The sequence below is a fragment of the Myotis brandtii genome, unplaced genomic scaffold (assembly GCF_000412655.1).
Source record: "Myotis brandtii unplaced genomic scaffold, ASM41265v1 scaffold32, whole genome shotgun sequence".
Taxonomy (NCBI): domain Eukaryota; kingdom Metazoa; phylum Chordata; class Mammalia; order Chiroptera; family Vespertilionidae; genus Myotis; species Myotis brandtii.
In genome coordinates, this window is record NW_005362269.1 from 7865186 (window position 1) to 7880287 (window position 15102).

At 35.7% G+C, this 15102-nt stretch overlaps 1 protein-coding gene across 3 annotated transcripts in view; it reads left to right on the forward strand.

The window, feature by feature from the left end:
* The window catches only part of UBLCP1 (ubiquitin-like domain containing CTD phosphatase 1), a 15743-nt gene extending 717 nt beyond the window's left edge, over nt 1-15026 (forward strand). The window contains exons 2-11 of one of the 3 annotated variants that reach the window (XM_005870552.2): nt 2073-2270; nt 3183-3274; nt 3663-3748; nt 3832-3947; nt 5318-5416; nt 7959-7996; nt 8506-8604; nt 11271-11387; nt 12656-12783; nt 13926-15026. In XM_005870552.2, the coding sequence (XP_005870614.1) occupies nt 2117-2270; nt 3183-3274; nt 3663-3748; nt 3832-3947; nt 5318-5416; nt 7959-7996; nt 8506-8604; nt 11271-11387; nt 12656-12783; nt 13926-13953 (957 nt within the window). In that variant the 5' untranslated portion in view covers nt 2073-2116 and the 3' untranslated portion in view covers nt 13954-15026. Of the gene's footprint in view, nt 1-2072; nt 2271-3182; nt 3275-3662; nt 3749-3831; nt 3948-5317; nt 5417-7958; nt 7997-8505; nt 8605-11270; nt 11388-12655; nt 12784-13925 lie in introns of those variants that run through there. The other 2 variants (XM_014543167.1, XM_014543168.1) reach the window with 2 other exon arrangements.
* The last annotated feature ends 76 nt before the right edge of the window (nt 15027-15102 follow it).

Here is a 15102-nt window from a genome sequence, read left to right on the forward strand (position 1 = left end):
CGCCGGGGCCCCCTCCCTCCCTTCCGGCCTCCTCGCCCTGAGTTAGGGCTTCCCGCGCCCCAGTGTGGACTTTGCGTCCCCAAACGTCATTCCTTCCTCTTCTGGGGTTTGAGCATCTCTCCCCGTCACTGTCCCTATAGACACCCCGGCCCTCTTGGACTTAGGGGTCTCCGCCTGCTTTTCTAGGCGATTCCATACCTGCCCCTTCCCACAGCGCTCGGCTCTGCGCTGCCTCTGGGTTGCTGCTGTGGTGCTGTCCTGGCTAGGAGTTGACAGTAGTATTTTCTGTGCCTTTTACTAGGCTTGTTACCATCCCCTAAGCCCCCAAGATGCTAACTGTTGCTGCTGTCACTTTCAAATTCACGCCCGTGCAGAATACTTGTAGTCGTGTGGTCTTAGGCAAGTTGTTTTACTCCTTTGGGTTTTCTAGTCTGTCTAGTAATATTAAAACGACTTCAATTTGATTCATTTGACTTTTTATTGAGGATCATAACATTTATGAGAGCAAGTTCTCGCTAAAATGAAGTCCATTGCTGTAAAGTAACACACTTTATTTAAATTCTTTAGTAGAGCAGGTTGTAAACATAAGAGTAAATGAAGTGAATTTGTGGTATTCTCGTTTACCAGATGTATTGAAGACACCTGACACCTTACGGTTTTCAGACTTTTTGTATATTAAGAATTTGCCTCCTTGCAGTTGGTTGTAATACATGCAGAGTACATTCACAGGTTTCAATGAATACGTGATAGCTTTTGGAAATAGCAATACTTTGATATTAGAAAACCCAGTTGTCTGACCCGTGTGGGGAGAACAAGCTCATGAAAGCTGGTAGGCAGCTGTATGGGGGAGGAGACCCACATGCTGTCATTGCGCATGGCAGCTGCTACCTCATCCTTGTGTGCTTGTATATGCACCGCTGGGTTTTGTGTTTGTTGACCTTGGATGTCTGTAGGTTCAGTTCAAGAGAGACAGTTGGTGGTGTAGGGAAAAACCATGAAATTTAGTCAGAAGACCTGTTGTTACCAGCTGTGTACCCATGAGCAGATTACTTAACCTCTCTGAACTCCCGTTTCCTTTATTGTAAAAGTGGGACAGTTCTTATCAAACAATCTTGTTAAATGAGATAGTCTCCATAAAAACTGTCCAATGTATTAAATATGAAACAAATAATGGCCGTTTACTATTTATTTAGCACAGTGCCTGGAACACTTGAGTTACACTTTTAAAAAAAAATTGCCCAGACAATACTTATATAATGCTTACTTTGTGCAGGTACTGTATGACATAAATATGAACTAACTAAATCTTCATAAAAACCCGAAGGTGTAGGTAGTATTATCATCTCTATTTTGCAGACGAGGAAGCCTACGCACTAAGATTCAAGTAACCTCTCATAGTCAAATAGTTAATAAGTGGAAGAGCGGGGACCTGAACCCAGATAATCTGGCTCTAGAGTTTGTGCTCTTAACCACTCTCTCTGCTACCTCTCAAATGTTAAATGAGCAGTGGTCCATCATGGAGAAACTTGCCTGTAGCATAAACCTGATCAAGCAGAGGGAGGGATAGGTAGCTCATTATTACAACTTTCCAGGTGAACAGAGAGAATCTGATAGAATATGAGGAAGTAGTAACTCTAAGCCAAAAATTGGGAGGTTGGGGGAATTTTAACTTTGAGTCCTGGTAACCTTTGGCATTCTGGTAACATTACTGTAAGAAAGTCCTGCTTCTCTACCATCAAGTTGTAAAATAGAACCCAAACTGCACAACTTATAAAACTTAAAGCCTGGCCTGTGTGGTTCTCAGTGGTTGAGTGTCAACCTATGAACCAGGAGGTCGAGTTTTAATTCCCGGTCAGGGCACATTCCGGGTTGTGGGCTCAATTCCCAGTGGGGGGCGTGCAGGAGGCAGCCAATCAATGATTCTTTCTCATCATTGATGTTTCTCTCTCTCCCCCTCTCTGAAGTTAAAATATATTTTAAAGCAACAACAAAGAAAACGTAAAGTTACAGGTTTGGATACATCTTTGATATATTTATCTTAACTTGTGTATTTGTATATGCCTTTCTTCTAGGTGTATTTTTCTGAACAAAAGTTGCCTCAACATATGTTTTAAGGATGACTCTCCCTATCATCATAAAATGGGGTGGACAGGAATATTCAGTGACCACACTTTCAGAAGATGATACTGTGCTGGATCTCAAACAGTTTCTCAAAACCCTTACAGGAGTGCTACCAGAACGACAGAAATTACTTGGACTTAAAGTTAAAGGTAATTCTCTCCTCAAGTCAGATTTTTTGCATTGATATGAATTTTTATATTAGTTATTATCTATTCTCTTTAATAAGTCCCCTTGGAAGATTTATTTGATAGGGCTATTCCTAAAATTTTTATATGATATAAGAAAGAATATTAAATGTTACTTGAAAATACCACCAGGATTAAGATCAATGGACACAGACACCAGGGGGTGAGGGCATGAGTGGGGAGGATGTGGGGGAGAATGAGGGGATAAGGCTACATATGTAATACCTTAATCAATAAAGAAAAAAATATATATAAATAAAAAGAATTACTTTTGATTCCTTTGATAGTTGGTGTTTGCATATTAAATATTTGTCACAGAAGTCCCCGGTAAAACTAAGTTTTGACATTTGCCCTTTAGCATAACCTTTTCATTATAGCTTGGGCCTTGTACTCTCTCCAAATTATCTTTTCTGATTTGAAAGTAATGATGATTTAAAATGATGATTAGCAATTAAATGCATTGTTCATATCCAGTCTAAAAGGGATGTTCATGTTGTCTGTGTTTGTCATATCACTGAAAGGTGTGTTTTGAGTAGCATTAAATCTATAGTGATCTTAGGTGTGCAATTTTCAAGACTTTCTGGAAAACAGTTATCTTCATTTTTAACAATAAAACCACGAATTTATTTGGTTTAGTGAGTTGAGTAAGGATGTTCCTTAAGACAGAGTTGGGGAAAAATCAAACCTTGTATTAGTTGGTACTTCTTAGAGTATTAGAAATTCTGAATTCAGCAGTAATAGTTTGTTAATTTAAGGGAAAAAAAATACTGCTGTGGGATCTGTACTGAACCTTTTATCATTAGAGTTTTGTATAATAGGATAGTGAAACCAGCACCTGAACTTTAGTGAGAAAACAGTCATTTGCTTGTATTGTAGGCAAACCTGCAGAAAATGATGTTAAGCTTGGAGCTCTCAAACTGAGACCAAATACTAAAATCATGATGATGGGAACTCGTGAGGAGAGCTTGGTAAATGTTTACTTTTGTTACCATTTGTCCCTGTGAAGATAATATGATTTATATTACACTTCTGTATCACAGTTTAAATTGTAAAATTGTTAGTTTAGTAGTAAATGCAAAATAAAAGCTGCACGGTGAATGTGGTATTAACTCTGCAGAAAAATACTGGGGAACTTGTTAGTATATGGATAGCTGTAAGTATAGTAGTGCAAATGGTCATATTTAACATGGCAGATCAGCCCAGTGAATGTCTATAACAAATTATAAAATGTGAAAAATTTCCCACAGTGTGTGCTTGAAAAGCTCTTGAACTCAATTTCTCATTTGTGTTTTATACTATGCATGTATTTATGTGTTAAAGATAACATGGTAAAAGAAAACATTTTCATCTTAATAGGAAGATGTCTTAGGTCCACCTCCTGACAATGATGATGTTGTCAATGACTTTGATATTGAAGATGAAGTAGTCGAAGTAGAAAATAGGTAAGTGCTTTTCACTGTCAAAGAAAATTGGTTGTAATATAAGAAAAAAATGAATGTTTCATCTGATTTTATTTTTCCATTAGGGAAGAAAACCTACTGAAAATTTCTCGTAGAGTGAAAGAGTACAAAGTGGAAATTTTGAATCCACCCAGGGAAGGGAAAAAGCTTTTGGTACTAGACGTTGATTATACGTTATTTGGTAAGTCGGCTAAAATTGTGTTTCATCTTCTGTTATCCACAATGTTTTTTCCTTTTATTTATTTTTTCCTTGCAATATGAAATATTTGAAAGCTTTTCTTATTACAAAAGAAAATCATTCATTGTAGAAAACACATATAAGAATTAAAAATAAGTCATCTATAATCCTGAGACCCAAAGATGACCACTTTTATATTTTTGTGTATCTTCAAGGAGTGTTTGTATGTATATTTTAATTACTTTTGCTTAATGATATATTGAATATTTTCTCATTTAATATTTATTGTGAATTAAATATATATATTTTTTGTTACATAGAATTCTAGTTTTTGGGTGCATCATAATGTGACCAAGTCATTCCCTACTGATTAACATTTAAATTTTTATGAGGATTTTAAAAAAAGCATTTTTGATATTAACCCTGGTTTTTTGTTTAGTTATGTTCAGGGCCGATTCTTGAGTTTAAAATTTAAATTATGTTCAGGGCTGATTCTTTAAAATTAGAAAGATGTTCATTTCATCCTCTAATATTGTCAAGAAATGACTAGTTAAATCCTGATATTAGAACGAATTTACTTAACCACTATCCTAAACTTTAAGTACATGATATAAGTTAATGTATACTTATTTTAAAATTTGATTATAAGTTAATTGGACCTATTGTTTGGTGAAATGTGAGTATATCTGGAAGGTGAATGACTCAAAGTAAGAATAAGTAGCCCTAGTTTGTTTTTCACATTCTAAAGTAACATCTACACTTGAGAGACTAGATGAAAAAAAAAATTCTATACTTTACTATATAAGCCCGAGTTCTGGCTGTTGCTCTTCTTCACAAATTGAATAGAATTGACAAATTAAAATTGGATCGCAAAGATATTGAATTGTGTGCTTTGGAGGCATTTCTTTGTCAGCCAATGTATGTCAGTCTGAAGTAGCTTGCGTTTGAGTGTTCATATTACACTAGAGACCCAGTGCATGAATCTGGGTCACTTGGCCTGGCCTGCGGGAATTGGGCTGAAACCGGCTCTCCGACATCCCCTGAGGGGTCCCAGATTGCGAGAGGGTGGTTCTCGGGTGATGCACCCCAGAATCAGGCTCCTGCCTCTCTGGTTCCGGGTGCGTCACCCAAGAACCGCAGCTGCCAAGTCACCGCAGCTTGGCAGCTCCTGTGTTGAGCATCTGCCCCGCGTTGGTTAGTGCGTGTCATAGCTACCGGTCGGAGCATCTGCCCCCTGGTGGTCATTATGCATCATAGCTACCAGTCGGATGGTCACTTAGGCTTTTATATATATAGATTTCCTAAGTTTAATTGATATTATGTACTTATCCACATAATAAACTAATAATCATCTATGACTGATTTTCTTTTAGACCATAGGTCTTGTGCAGAGACTGGGGTAGAATTAATGCGGCCATATCTTCATGAATTCCTAACATCTGCATATGAGGATTATGACATTGTTATTTGGTGTAAGCTATATATATATATATATATATGTTTTGTTTGTTTGTTTGTCTTTGTTTAGCTTTCCATGGAAATAAGGTTGTTCCTTATATTATGCTTTATAAAGTGTCACTTAAAATGACCTATGTTTAAATATGATACATTTTTCATTTGATTTAGCAAATTTTTAATAATCATGTTTAACTTTCTTGCATCACATAGTTGCCAAGTACTACTGAAATAGTTAAATATAGGAAGAGAGTGGATTTTGGTGTTAGATACAAGTGGCCTTATTTTCATAAGATTCCCCCCACCCCCTTGATTAGGAACTTTTCTTTCTGATCTTTAATGTAGAATCTTTGATGCTTCAGGATATTGTTGCTTTCTTTCTTCATCACTCTAGTTTGAAAATACTTGGAGAAATATATGTATTTTAAAAATCATAGTGATGTGGTTCTTCAGAAATAAAGAAAGGCAGTGTGAACTTACTTAAGGAAAATGAATGAATGGACTAAAGCGGTATAACAAATTGTGGTCTATGGACCATTCCAGGAACTTACAGGTTTGTGATAAGATAAAGGTAATGAGTTTGCTTTAAAAAGTAAATTTAGTACATTACTGAGCACACTGTTTAGTTGAATTGACAATTTTGTTGTGGCGAGACACTCTTGATAAGGGAAGCAGTGTACTGATTTACATCTCACCTTCCCACAAACATGTAAAGTTGCCTCTGGCAATATCATAAGCACAGAGGACCTATCCTGATTGTGAATTAAATAAAATCTAATCAATTAAAGATACTACATTTAATTGTACTAGGTTTTTGATGAGAGGCCACATAATTGTATTTTAGTCTGTAAATTTCCTTTGTACTTTTCCTTGTAATCTGCAACTCTCCATTGTTTAGTGGTAATACATGTTCACAGCCATTAAAATTAAATATTGAAATACATAATTTTCTGGTTTATAAGACAGAAGAAAGCTAAATAGAGTAGGGTTTGAATTCTGGCTCTGTCTTTACTATGTGATACTGGGTAGGTCAGTTCATCTATCTGAGCCTTAGTTTTCTCATGTGAGAAATGAAGGTAAATAAGCTTCTATTACAGAGTAGTTGTAAAAATAAAAATATTGGTATATTACCTAATAATATGGCACTTAGTATATAAAGGTTACTTAGTAATTGGAAACCCTTTTCATTAGCTGTGAGTCTTTGTTTCTCATCTAAAAATTAGAAACCTGAAATGTATACTGAATTAAAAATTATTTTTTCTCTCTCATGATTGTTGTCATTGTAGATACACCAGTCTCTAATAGTTTAGTTCAGCTGGCCAGTTGTGCATGGAAGGTGATTCTTTTGGTTGTGTGTGTGTGCTAAAGATACTTGTTTTGAGAATACCTCCCTGTACCTCTATTGCCCTAAAACAATACACATACACATACTTAAATAATTGAACTTCTTTTTCCCTTTATAAACATTTTGCTTGGTAATACCTATTTGGTTTAGTCCAGTATCTTGAGACCAGGAGGGTACATAAAGGTGAGGGCTTATATTTTAATATCATTGATCTCAAAACTGGTTGGTGTTGGACAATAAGCAGATATGTAACATAGATTGGTTTATGAATGTAGTTGTCTCAGTCTGTTAAAAGTTGTTAGACTCAGTGAGCATTGAGTTTGGTGAGCCTGGTAAAATTCATTGAACCTGGCTAATCTTTGATGTTAACTTTTAAAAAAAATATATTTGTTACTGATTTCAGAGAGGAAAGGAAAGGGAGAGAGAGATAGAAACATCAATGATGAGAGAGAATCATTGATCGGCTGCCTGTTGCACTCCCCCCACTGGGGATTGAGCCCACAACCCGGGCGTGAGCCCTGACTGGGAATTGAACCGTGACCTGGTTCATAGGTCAACACTCAACTACTGGGCCGCTGAGGCCAGGCTGATGTTAACTTTTGACACATAATATTAATCTGCTTATATTGATGTATATACTTGTGCATTGCCTGGGTAGAAAAAAATGGGCATCCAGACACCCTAAACTTAAGTTTGGAACTGAAGGAGAATAGTATTGAGCTATTTTTAAAGAGAAGTTAAGTCTTGACTTACACATTTCCTAGGTTCACAGTTCTTTTGAGCATTGGTTACCTGTGTCTTTTAGATCAGGGGTGGGTAACCTTTTTCTGCCAAGGGCCAGTTGGATATTTATAACATCATTCATGAGCCAAACAAAATTATCAACTTAAAAATTAGCCTGCTATATTTGAGTTAAACATTTAATTAACTCATCCTAATGCCTTGGCAGGACCAGACCAAATGATTTCGTAGGCCTTATATGGCCGTGGGCTGGACATTCCCCACCCTTGTTAGGTAAAAGTAGTTGTTTAAATTTTATTCTGTCTTAAAGACACACACTAAGTTTATTTTTATAAATACCTTAAGGGAAATTACCACAATATGTAATTGATTGAACTTTTAGTCTTGCTTAGAAAACTATTTATACAGAAGAAAGGTTTTTAAAAATGAAATTCATGCTTTTCATGTGTCTTGTATTATTCCTCATCTTTTAGCTGCAACAAATATGAAGTGGATTGAAGCTAAAATGAAAGTAAGTATCAAAAAACAACCCATTTAAGAATGTCTTGAAACTATATTTGTCTTTTTTAAAGTTTCTAATTGAATTAATTTCATTCTCACTGGAGGACATTTAGTGGGTAAACAGTACAGGAGTTAGAAGTGTGTTTAGTCTGATGGTGGATTGTATTAAATACCTATGTCTTTTTCAAGAAAAAGTACAGCAGAGCTCCCCTTTCTCTTCCCTCCCAATTTACTATTATGCTCTCTTTTCCTCTTTTTGTTCTTGTGTGTGATACTTAAAGGAGTGATGCTCTTTTAAAATAATGAATTGGGAAGTAATCTGTTTCTAGTTTCTTTCTTTTGGACTGCTATTTATTGACTTAGTTAAGTGAAACTAACATTCTTGCCAGTTGTTAAGCAAGAGGTGGTGGTCAGGAGGGTAGAAAGTTGGCATTATGGGAAGTTGTAGCTGGAATATTCAGAAAACCTTGAATTTCCACATTATTATATTTTAACCACATGAGTATTGTGTATTTCTAGGAGCTGGGAGTGAGCACAAATGCAAATTATAAGATTACCTTCATGTTGGACAGTGCCGCTATGATAACAGTGCATACGCCAAGGAGAGGATTAATAGATGTAAGAAATCATTTTACTTTTATTTAAAGACTTGCTTCTTTTCGAATGTACTTTTATATTTATATTGCTGGAATAAACTACCTAAAGAGTTTAGATACATCTGAGTGGATAGTAAAGTATCAGTTGAGTTTAGACTTAGGAAGATGAATTTAAGGTTAATAGTTTTGAATTTTATTTTTCATATTTGAATTTTAATGATAAAATTCAGGGTTTTGATGCAGGAAAGGTCATGGATAATTGTCCCATGATGATGGCAGCATAGTGTTGGTAAAGACAGAGTGTGAGAAAAAATACTGACATCAAGGGAGGCACTAGAAATAAACCAAAACAGACTTGCCATGCCCTATGTGAAACTGTTAAATTGGGGTAATGTCTGTGAAGCCCCAGAGAAGAGCAACAAGAGCCATTAGAGAAAAGTCCATGTTTGGGAACCAAGTGGTGGGTTGACCTAACTACAAAATGACAACACTATTTAAGAGGATGTAGGATTCCTAACCCTGGTTGTCTTAAAGCTCTTGTCATATTTCTTAAGACTTTTTTAGCCAAGAAAACCAAGAATCTGGCTTATTGTGACAGCTCATGTATATTTGTCCTCAAATATTTGAGGGGTTTATACAAACAAATTGAGGCAAGTAAAGTTTTAGTAAAATTAAGGAAAAATATATGTATATATATTATTAATCCTCACCTGAGGATATTTTTCCATTGATTTTGAGAGAGAGAGAGAGAGAGAGAGAGACATTGATGTGAGAGAGACACATCAGTTGGTTGTCTCCCACACCATATGAACCCTGATAGGGCCAGGGATCAAAGCTGCAACCCAGGTATGTGTCCTTGACCAGGAATTGAATCGTGACCATTCGGTCTGTAGGCCAGCACTCTAACCACTGAGAAAAACTGGCCAGGGCAAAATTAAAATATTTTAATAATATTCTTTGCTGTAGCTAGGGCACAAAGAAGAAAATAGGCTTCTTACATTAAATGATAGAAGGAGAAAAAAAAAATTAACTTTTTTTTAAATTCTCACCTGAGGATATGTTTATTGATTTGAGAGAGAGTGAGAAAGAAACATTGATGTGAGAGAAACATTGATCTGTTGCCTCTAGTATATGCCCAACTGGGGATCAAACCTGCAACCTAGTTATGTGCCCGGATCTGGAATTGAATCCACAACCTTTTAGTGTACAGGACAACGCTCCAACCAACTAAGCCACTGGCCAGGGCAAAACTTAACATTTTAAAATTTCAACCATCGTCACCATTTACTTAGTACTATTTAATGTCAGAATTACTGTTATGATATAATCTCATGTATATATATAAAAGCCTAAGCGACCAAACGATGGAACGACTGGTCAGCCAGTCGCTATAACGTGCACTGACCACCAGGGGGGCAGACACTCAATGCAGGAGCTGCCCCACAGTGGTCAGTGCGCTGCCACAGCCAACCTGCGGTCCCTCCCCCCGGCCGGCCGGCCCAGATTGGCCCCGATTGGGACTGGGCAAGATAGCCCTGATTGTCTCCGATTGCTGGCCAGGCCAAGGGACCCCACCTGTGCATGAATTCGTGTACTGGGCCTCTAATATTATTATAAATGAGACCCTTGCCTTCATCAAAATGTATTTTTGCCACTAAAAATTAATTTACTTAAAAAATATTTTTCTAAATGTGTAAAATACATTCACATGATTCAAAATATAATGTACATAAGAGAAGTCTTCCTCCCACTTGGGCCCTGCCTCTCTTTAACTCTCTTTACCATGGGAAATCACTTATTTCTTGTGTGGTCTTACAGACCTAATGCAAGTACCAACAGATATGAATGTATAAGGAATTAATCTTTTTGAAGGCTCATTTTAATAATTCAGAAATAAAATTAAGAACTTACAAATTATTGTGCTTTTGAAGTTAAGCAATCAAATGCCCTAGAAATTATGCATCTGTGCCACTGAATTAAAGACAAGTCAGTTTTTTCTGTAATATTTAAATTCTGTATGAAAATATTTAAATTCTGTATTAAAAGATTCAGGTACAGCCCTAACCAGTTTGGCTCAGTGGATAGAGCGTCGGCCTGCGGATTGAAGGGTCCCCGGTTCCATTCCGGTCAAGGGCATGTACCTTGGTTGTGGGCACATCCCTGGTGGAGGAGGTGCAGGAGGCAGCTGATCGATGTTTCTAACTCTCTATCCCTCTTCCTTCCTCCCTGTAAAAATATCAATAAAAAAATTTAAAAAAATATATATATATAAATAAAAAGATCCAGGTACATTGTCCATCACTAAGGTTTTCTAGTTCTGAGGGGTAGTATTAGCCCAGGAAGTCATGTGACTGCTTAGCAGCCATCTAAACCATTACTTTAGATTTTTTTAAAATTAAACTATTATTCTTCCTTTGACCCCAAATCTTCATGTTGAAATTATGGGAAGTCTTATAATGGGGTTTAGTTCAGTTCAGTTTGAACAGATCTTTCAGAAGTTAACATTTCGAGATACATGGTGCTTTCAGGTGTGTTGTATCTCAGTTCTGGTCTGGTCACACAGCCAGCTGTGCCTGCTTACAGAGGAACACCTGGGGTAGTTGTGCAGGGCATTTTGCGTTGTTGCTGCTTTTTAAGTAAGGGTGAACTATTGGAAAATTTGAGTTAAATCTAAACTTTTATTCTAAGGTAAAGCCTCTTGGCGTTATATGGGGGAAGTTTTCAGAGTTTTACAGCAAAAAGAACACCATTATGTTTGATGACATCGGAAGAAATTTTCTAATGAACCCACAGAATGGACTAAAGGTAAGACAGTTTTACTTGCTATGCTCACATAACCTGGAATATGTGTTAGCACTTTAATACTGTTGAATTTCATACATTTTTGGAAATACTCTCTATCATTATGGTCATGCAAGAAAAGCTTAATTATTTAGAAAATTTTATATAACATTGAACATTGTCTCCTTGGTTAGCCAACTCATTCAGGTGTTTTATTTTTAATTAAATTTGGGGGACAACATGAGCTTATTAACCATTGACTTTTAGCATCAAAAGTGAAAGCATCAACCCTGGCCGGTTTGACTCAGTGGATAGAGCATCAGCCTGGGGACCAAAAGGTCCCAGGTTCGATTCCAGTCAAGGGCATGTACCTTTGTTGCAGGCTCCTCCCCGACCTGGGCCCTGGTTGGGGTTCGTGCAGGAGTTGACCAATTGGTGTGTTCTCTCACATTGATGTTTCTCTCTGTCTTTCCCTCTCTCTTCCACTCTCCTTAAAAAAAATCAATGGAAAAATATCCTTGTGTGAGAATTTAAAAAAAAAAAGTGAAAGCATCAGACATTTTATTAATAACGGATGCAAATCTTGGAATTTCTTATATTCTAGTTATCTGGAAAGCTGACAGTAAGGGTCTTTTTCAAAATATATTTTTATTGATTTCAGAGAGGAAGGGAGAAGGAGAGAAAGTTAGAAACACCACCCACAACCCTGATATGTGCCCTGACCTGGAATTGAACTGTGATCTCCTGGTTCATAGGTCAATGCTCAATCTCTGAGCCATACTCAATGTTGTTGTTGTTTTTTAATTAGAAATGAAACAGGTTGTAAAAATGTATGCTCTCGTAGCTATATAAAAGTTTAATAGAAAAATGTTGAAATGAAAGTCATCAATGTTAAAATTTATCTCCCTTGTTACATAAAACTTGTATTTGGGTTAACTTTTTATGAATGAAGTGATATGAATGAAATTATTCAGTTAGTAAGAAGGGGAAAAGTCTAAGCAGTTATGCAAAGAAGAGATGCCATATAGGATTTGAGTGCTATAAGAAAGTGTTTCAGGTTCAGACTGAAAAGATAACAAGGTAAAATTAGGTAGAAGAGCTCTTAACTTGTACTGTAAACATTATACCATGACTATCGGTTTGTTAAACTGAGGTAATATAAAAGTAATTTTTAATATTGACATCCTTGGTGATATTTTAATATCATTAACTCTAAATGATAGATGAGTGTAAATTTGTACCAGTTTCCATAGTGCAGTGTGAAATATTGGGTAATGTTTGTTTCCTGATAGATAAGGCCTTTTATGAAAGCTCACCTAAATCGAGATAAAGACAAAGAACTTTTAAAATTAACTCAGTACCTCAAGGAAATAGCAAAATTAGATGACTTTTTGGACCTAAATCACAAATATTGGGAAAGGTAAGTGCTAATTGTTTATTAATTTTCTCTTTCCATTAATGAATGAAAAAATTGGCGACTCTGGTTTTACACATAACTCTTAATTTTTATTTTAAAATTCGTGAATCTAAGAATATATTCTAATCCCATGACATCTCCCCTGAGAGTATTTTTCCCTTTTGTCTTAACCTCTCATTAGTCGATAAACCCACGTCTTAAGATCTCTAGTACTTCTAATAGAGAAGAATTGAGAGTCTGGTACATGTTTGTGATGCTATCTGTAAATTATTTTGTGACATGAGGTAGGTCACTATTATGAATCACCTGGGCTTGTAATCTCTGTTCTGATATTGTAAAATAATGTCTGCATAAAATAAAATACACTAAAAATTTATCTACAAATGATCTCTCTGTGTAGCAGAAATGTTAGCGAACTTTATTCCACTAGAAAAACAAATTGTAGATGACTTAACTAAGTGGTAGGTATAAATGCCACAATGCCAGGAAGTGAGCAAGTTCTGCATCATCAAAACTTGTCTAGGTGTTATGATTTTAAGAACTCTTTGCTCATTCCCCATTACCATTGAGTCTGGTAACTCATAAATGTGATAGAGATATGAAACTTTTAATTTAGTGGTAGATTCCTATAAAATAATATGAAGGAAAGTTTGTTTGATTAGTAAATTAATTTATTTGCATCTTTACCCTCTTGATCACAGTCCTTTAGCATCTTTGGCCCACTATCTTTGTGCAAGAAAAATAAGATTTTTAAATGGAGTTTGAGGTTTTTTGGGGGAGAAATTATAATATTAATTATAGGCAAGGCAGTATAGAGTGATTGAGGGCCTTATTTTTAATCTGAGCTCTGCCACTTTCTGGCTGTGTGAACTTGGGTGAATTGCTTAACCTCTTTGTTTTTGTAAAATAGGAATAAGTTCTAATAGAAAACTTTTCATAGAGCTGTTGTGAGGACCAAATGAACATAGAGTATGTGTTTAGAATAGTGGTTGGCACATAGTCCAAAACTGTTAAGTGATTATTAACAGTTACTACTCATCTTTAAAAGTTTTGGTACTAAAACAACTATTTTCTTTTGGGGAGAGAGTTAGATTGTTATTGTGAGTTTAGCATGGTACAGCTTAGACGTCTTTTATTTCTTGCAGATATCTCTCAAAGAAGCAAGGACAGTAGTTCCAAGTTACGCTGGCAGTTATTGAAGATACTTGAGATCCACGAACTCTTGCTTTTATGCTAGAAATCATTATAGTAGTGCTGGACACTGAAGCAAATACCAGACTGCTTATACTTGGTCTTCCAGTTTTTTGTAAATTTAATTTTATATTTTTTGAAGATCACAGCAATATGCTAAAAATATTCTTTTTTCCCTATGTGAATATATTGTTACTCGTGAAAAATATTTTCTCCAGGATTGAGTACTGATGTGTACCCCTCACTCCCCACTCACACAAAAAAAGTGGACAGAAATGTATACTCAACAATATCATTTTGAGATTTTGGAAACAATCTATGTTTTACATTTCTGCCTTATTTGTGTTGTTGTTGGACTAAATCTAAGACCAATTCCATCTTGAAACTACTGCTTTTCCTTTTAAAACAAACAAAATACATACATATATATGTATATATATGTATTTTCAGTAAGGAACCTAGTTTGGTATGATTAAAAGCACCAATTTTTTAAAAATTCTTTTGTCATAGACACAATTTCTCTTCTTATCCACTATTGACATCTCTAAATTGTGAGCTGTCTGGTTGTATGTGTGTCAGTGTTTGAGTAAAACTGGAAAATGTCAGCTGCAATACCAATATGTCATAGTATGAAAAATAGAAAACGTAAGATTGAAAAATAAAACTAAGAAACAAGAATGTTTCTTTTTGGTGGCTAAGTAGAAACATTTCTGCCTAAAACCATTGTCATAAAAGCAGAGGCAATACATTTTAAAATGGGACATATCACTGATTCAGCCCTAAAAAGCATGAACAAAAGTGTTTGTTCTGTTCTAGCTATATCTTGTCTAAGTGCAACACTGTTTCAGTGAAAATATCTAGCCATAAGCTTTAAAAAAAAATTGAAATGCTTAAGCCTGCAGATATGTAATGTGACCACTGTTTTGTGTTGACAGTATTGGTTTATACAGTTCTTGTATTTGAAAGGAATTTGATCCTTTCAAATGAACCTGGTGTATATTGTTCTTACGGGACTATTTCAGTGGTGTAAATAATAAATACCTTTTCTTAAAACACTGGTGTGTGCTCTGTTATCCCAAACACTTTTTAATCACAAAACAAACATTAGGTCCAGGCAAGGCTCTCTTGAAA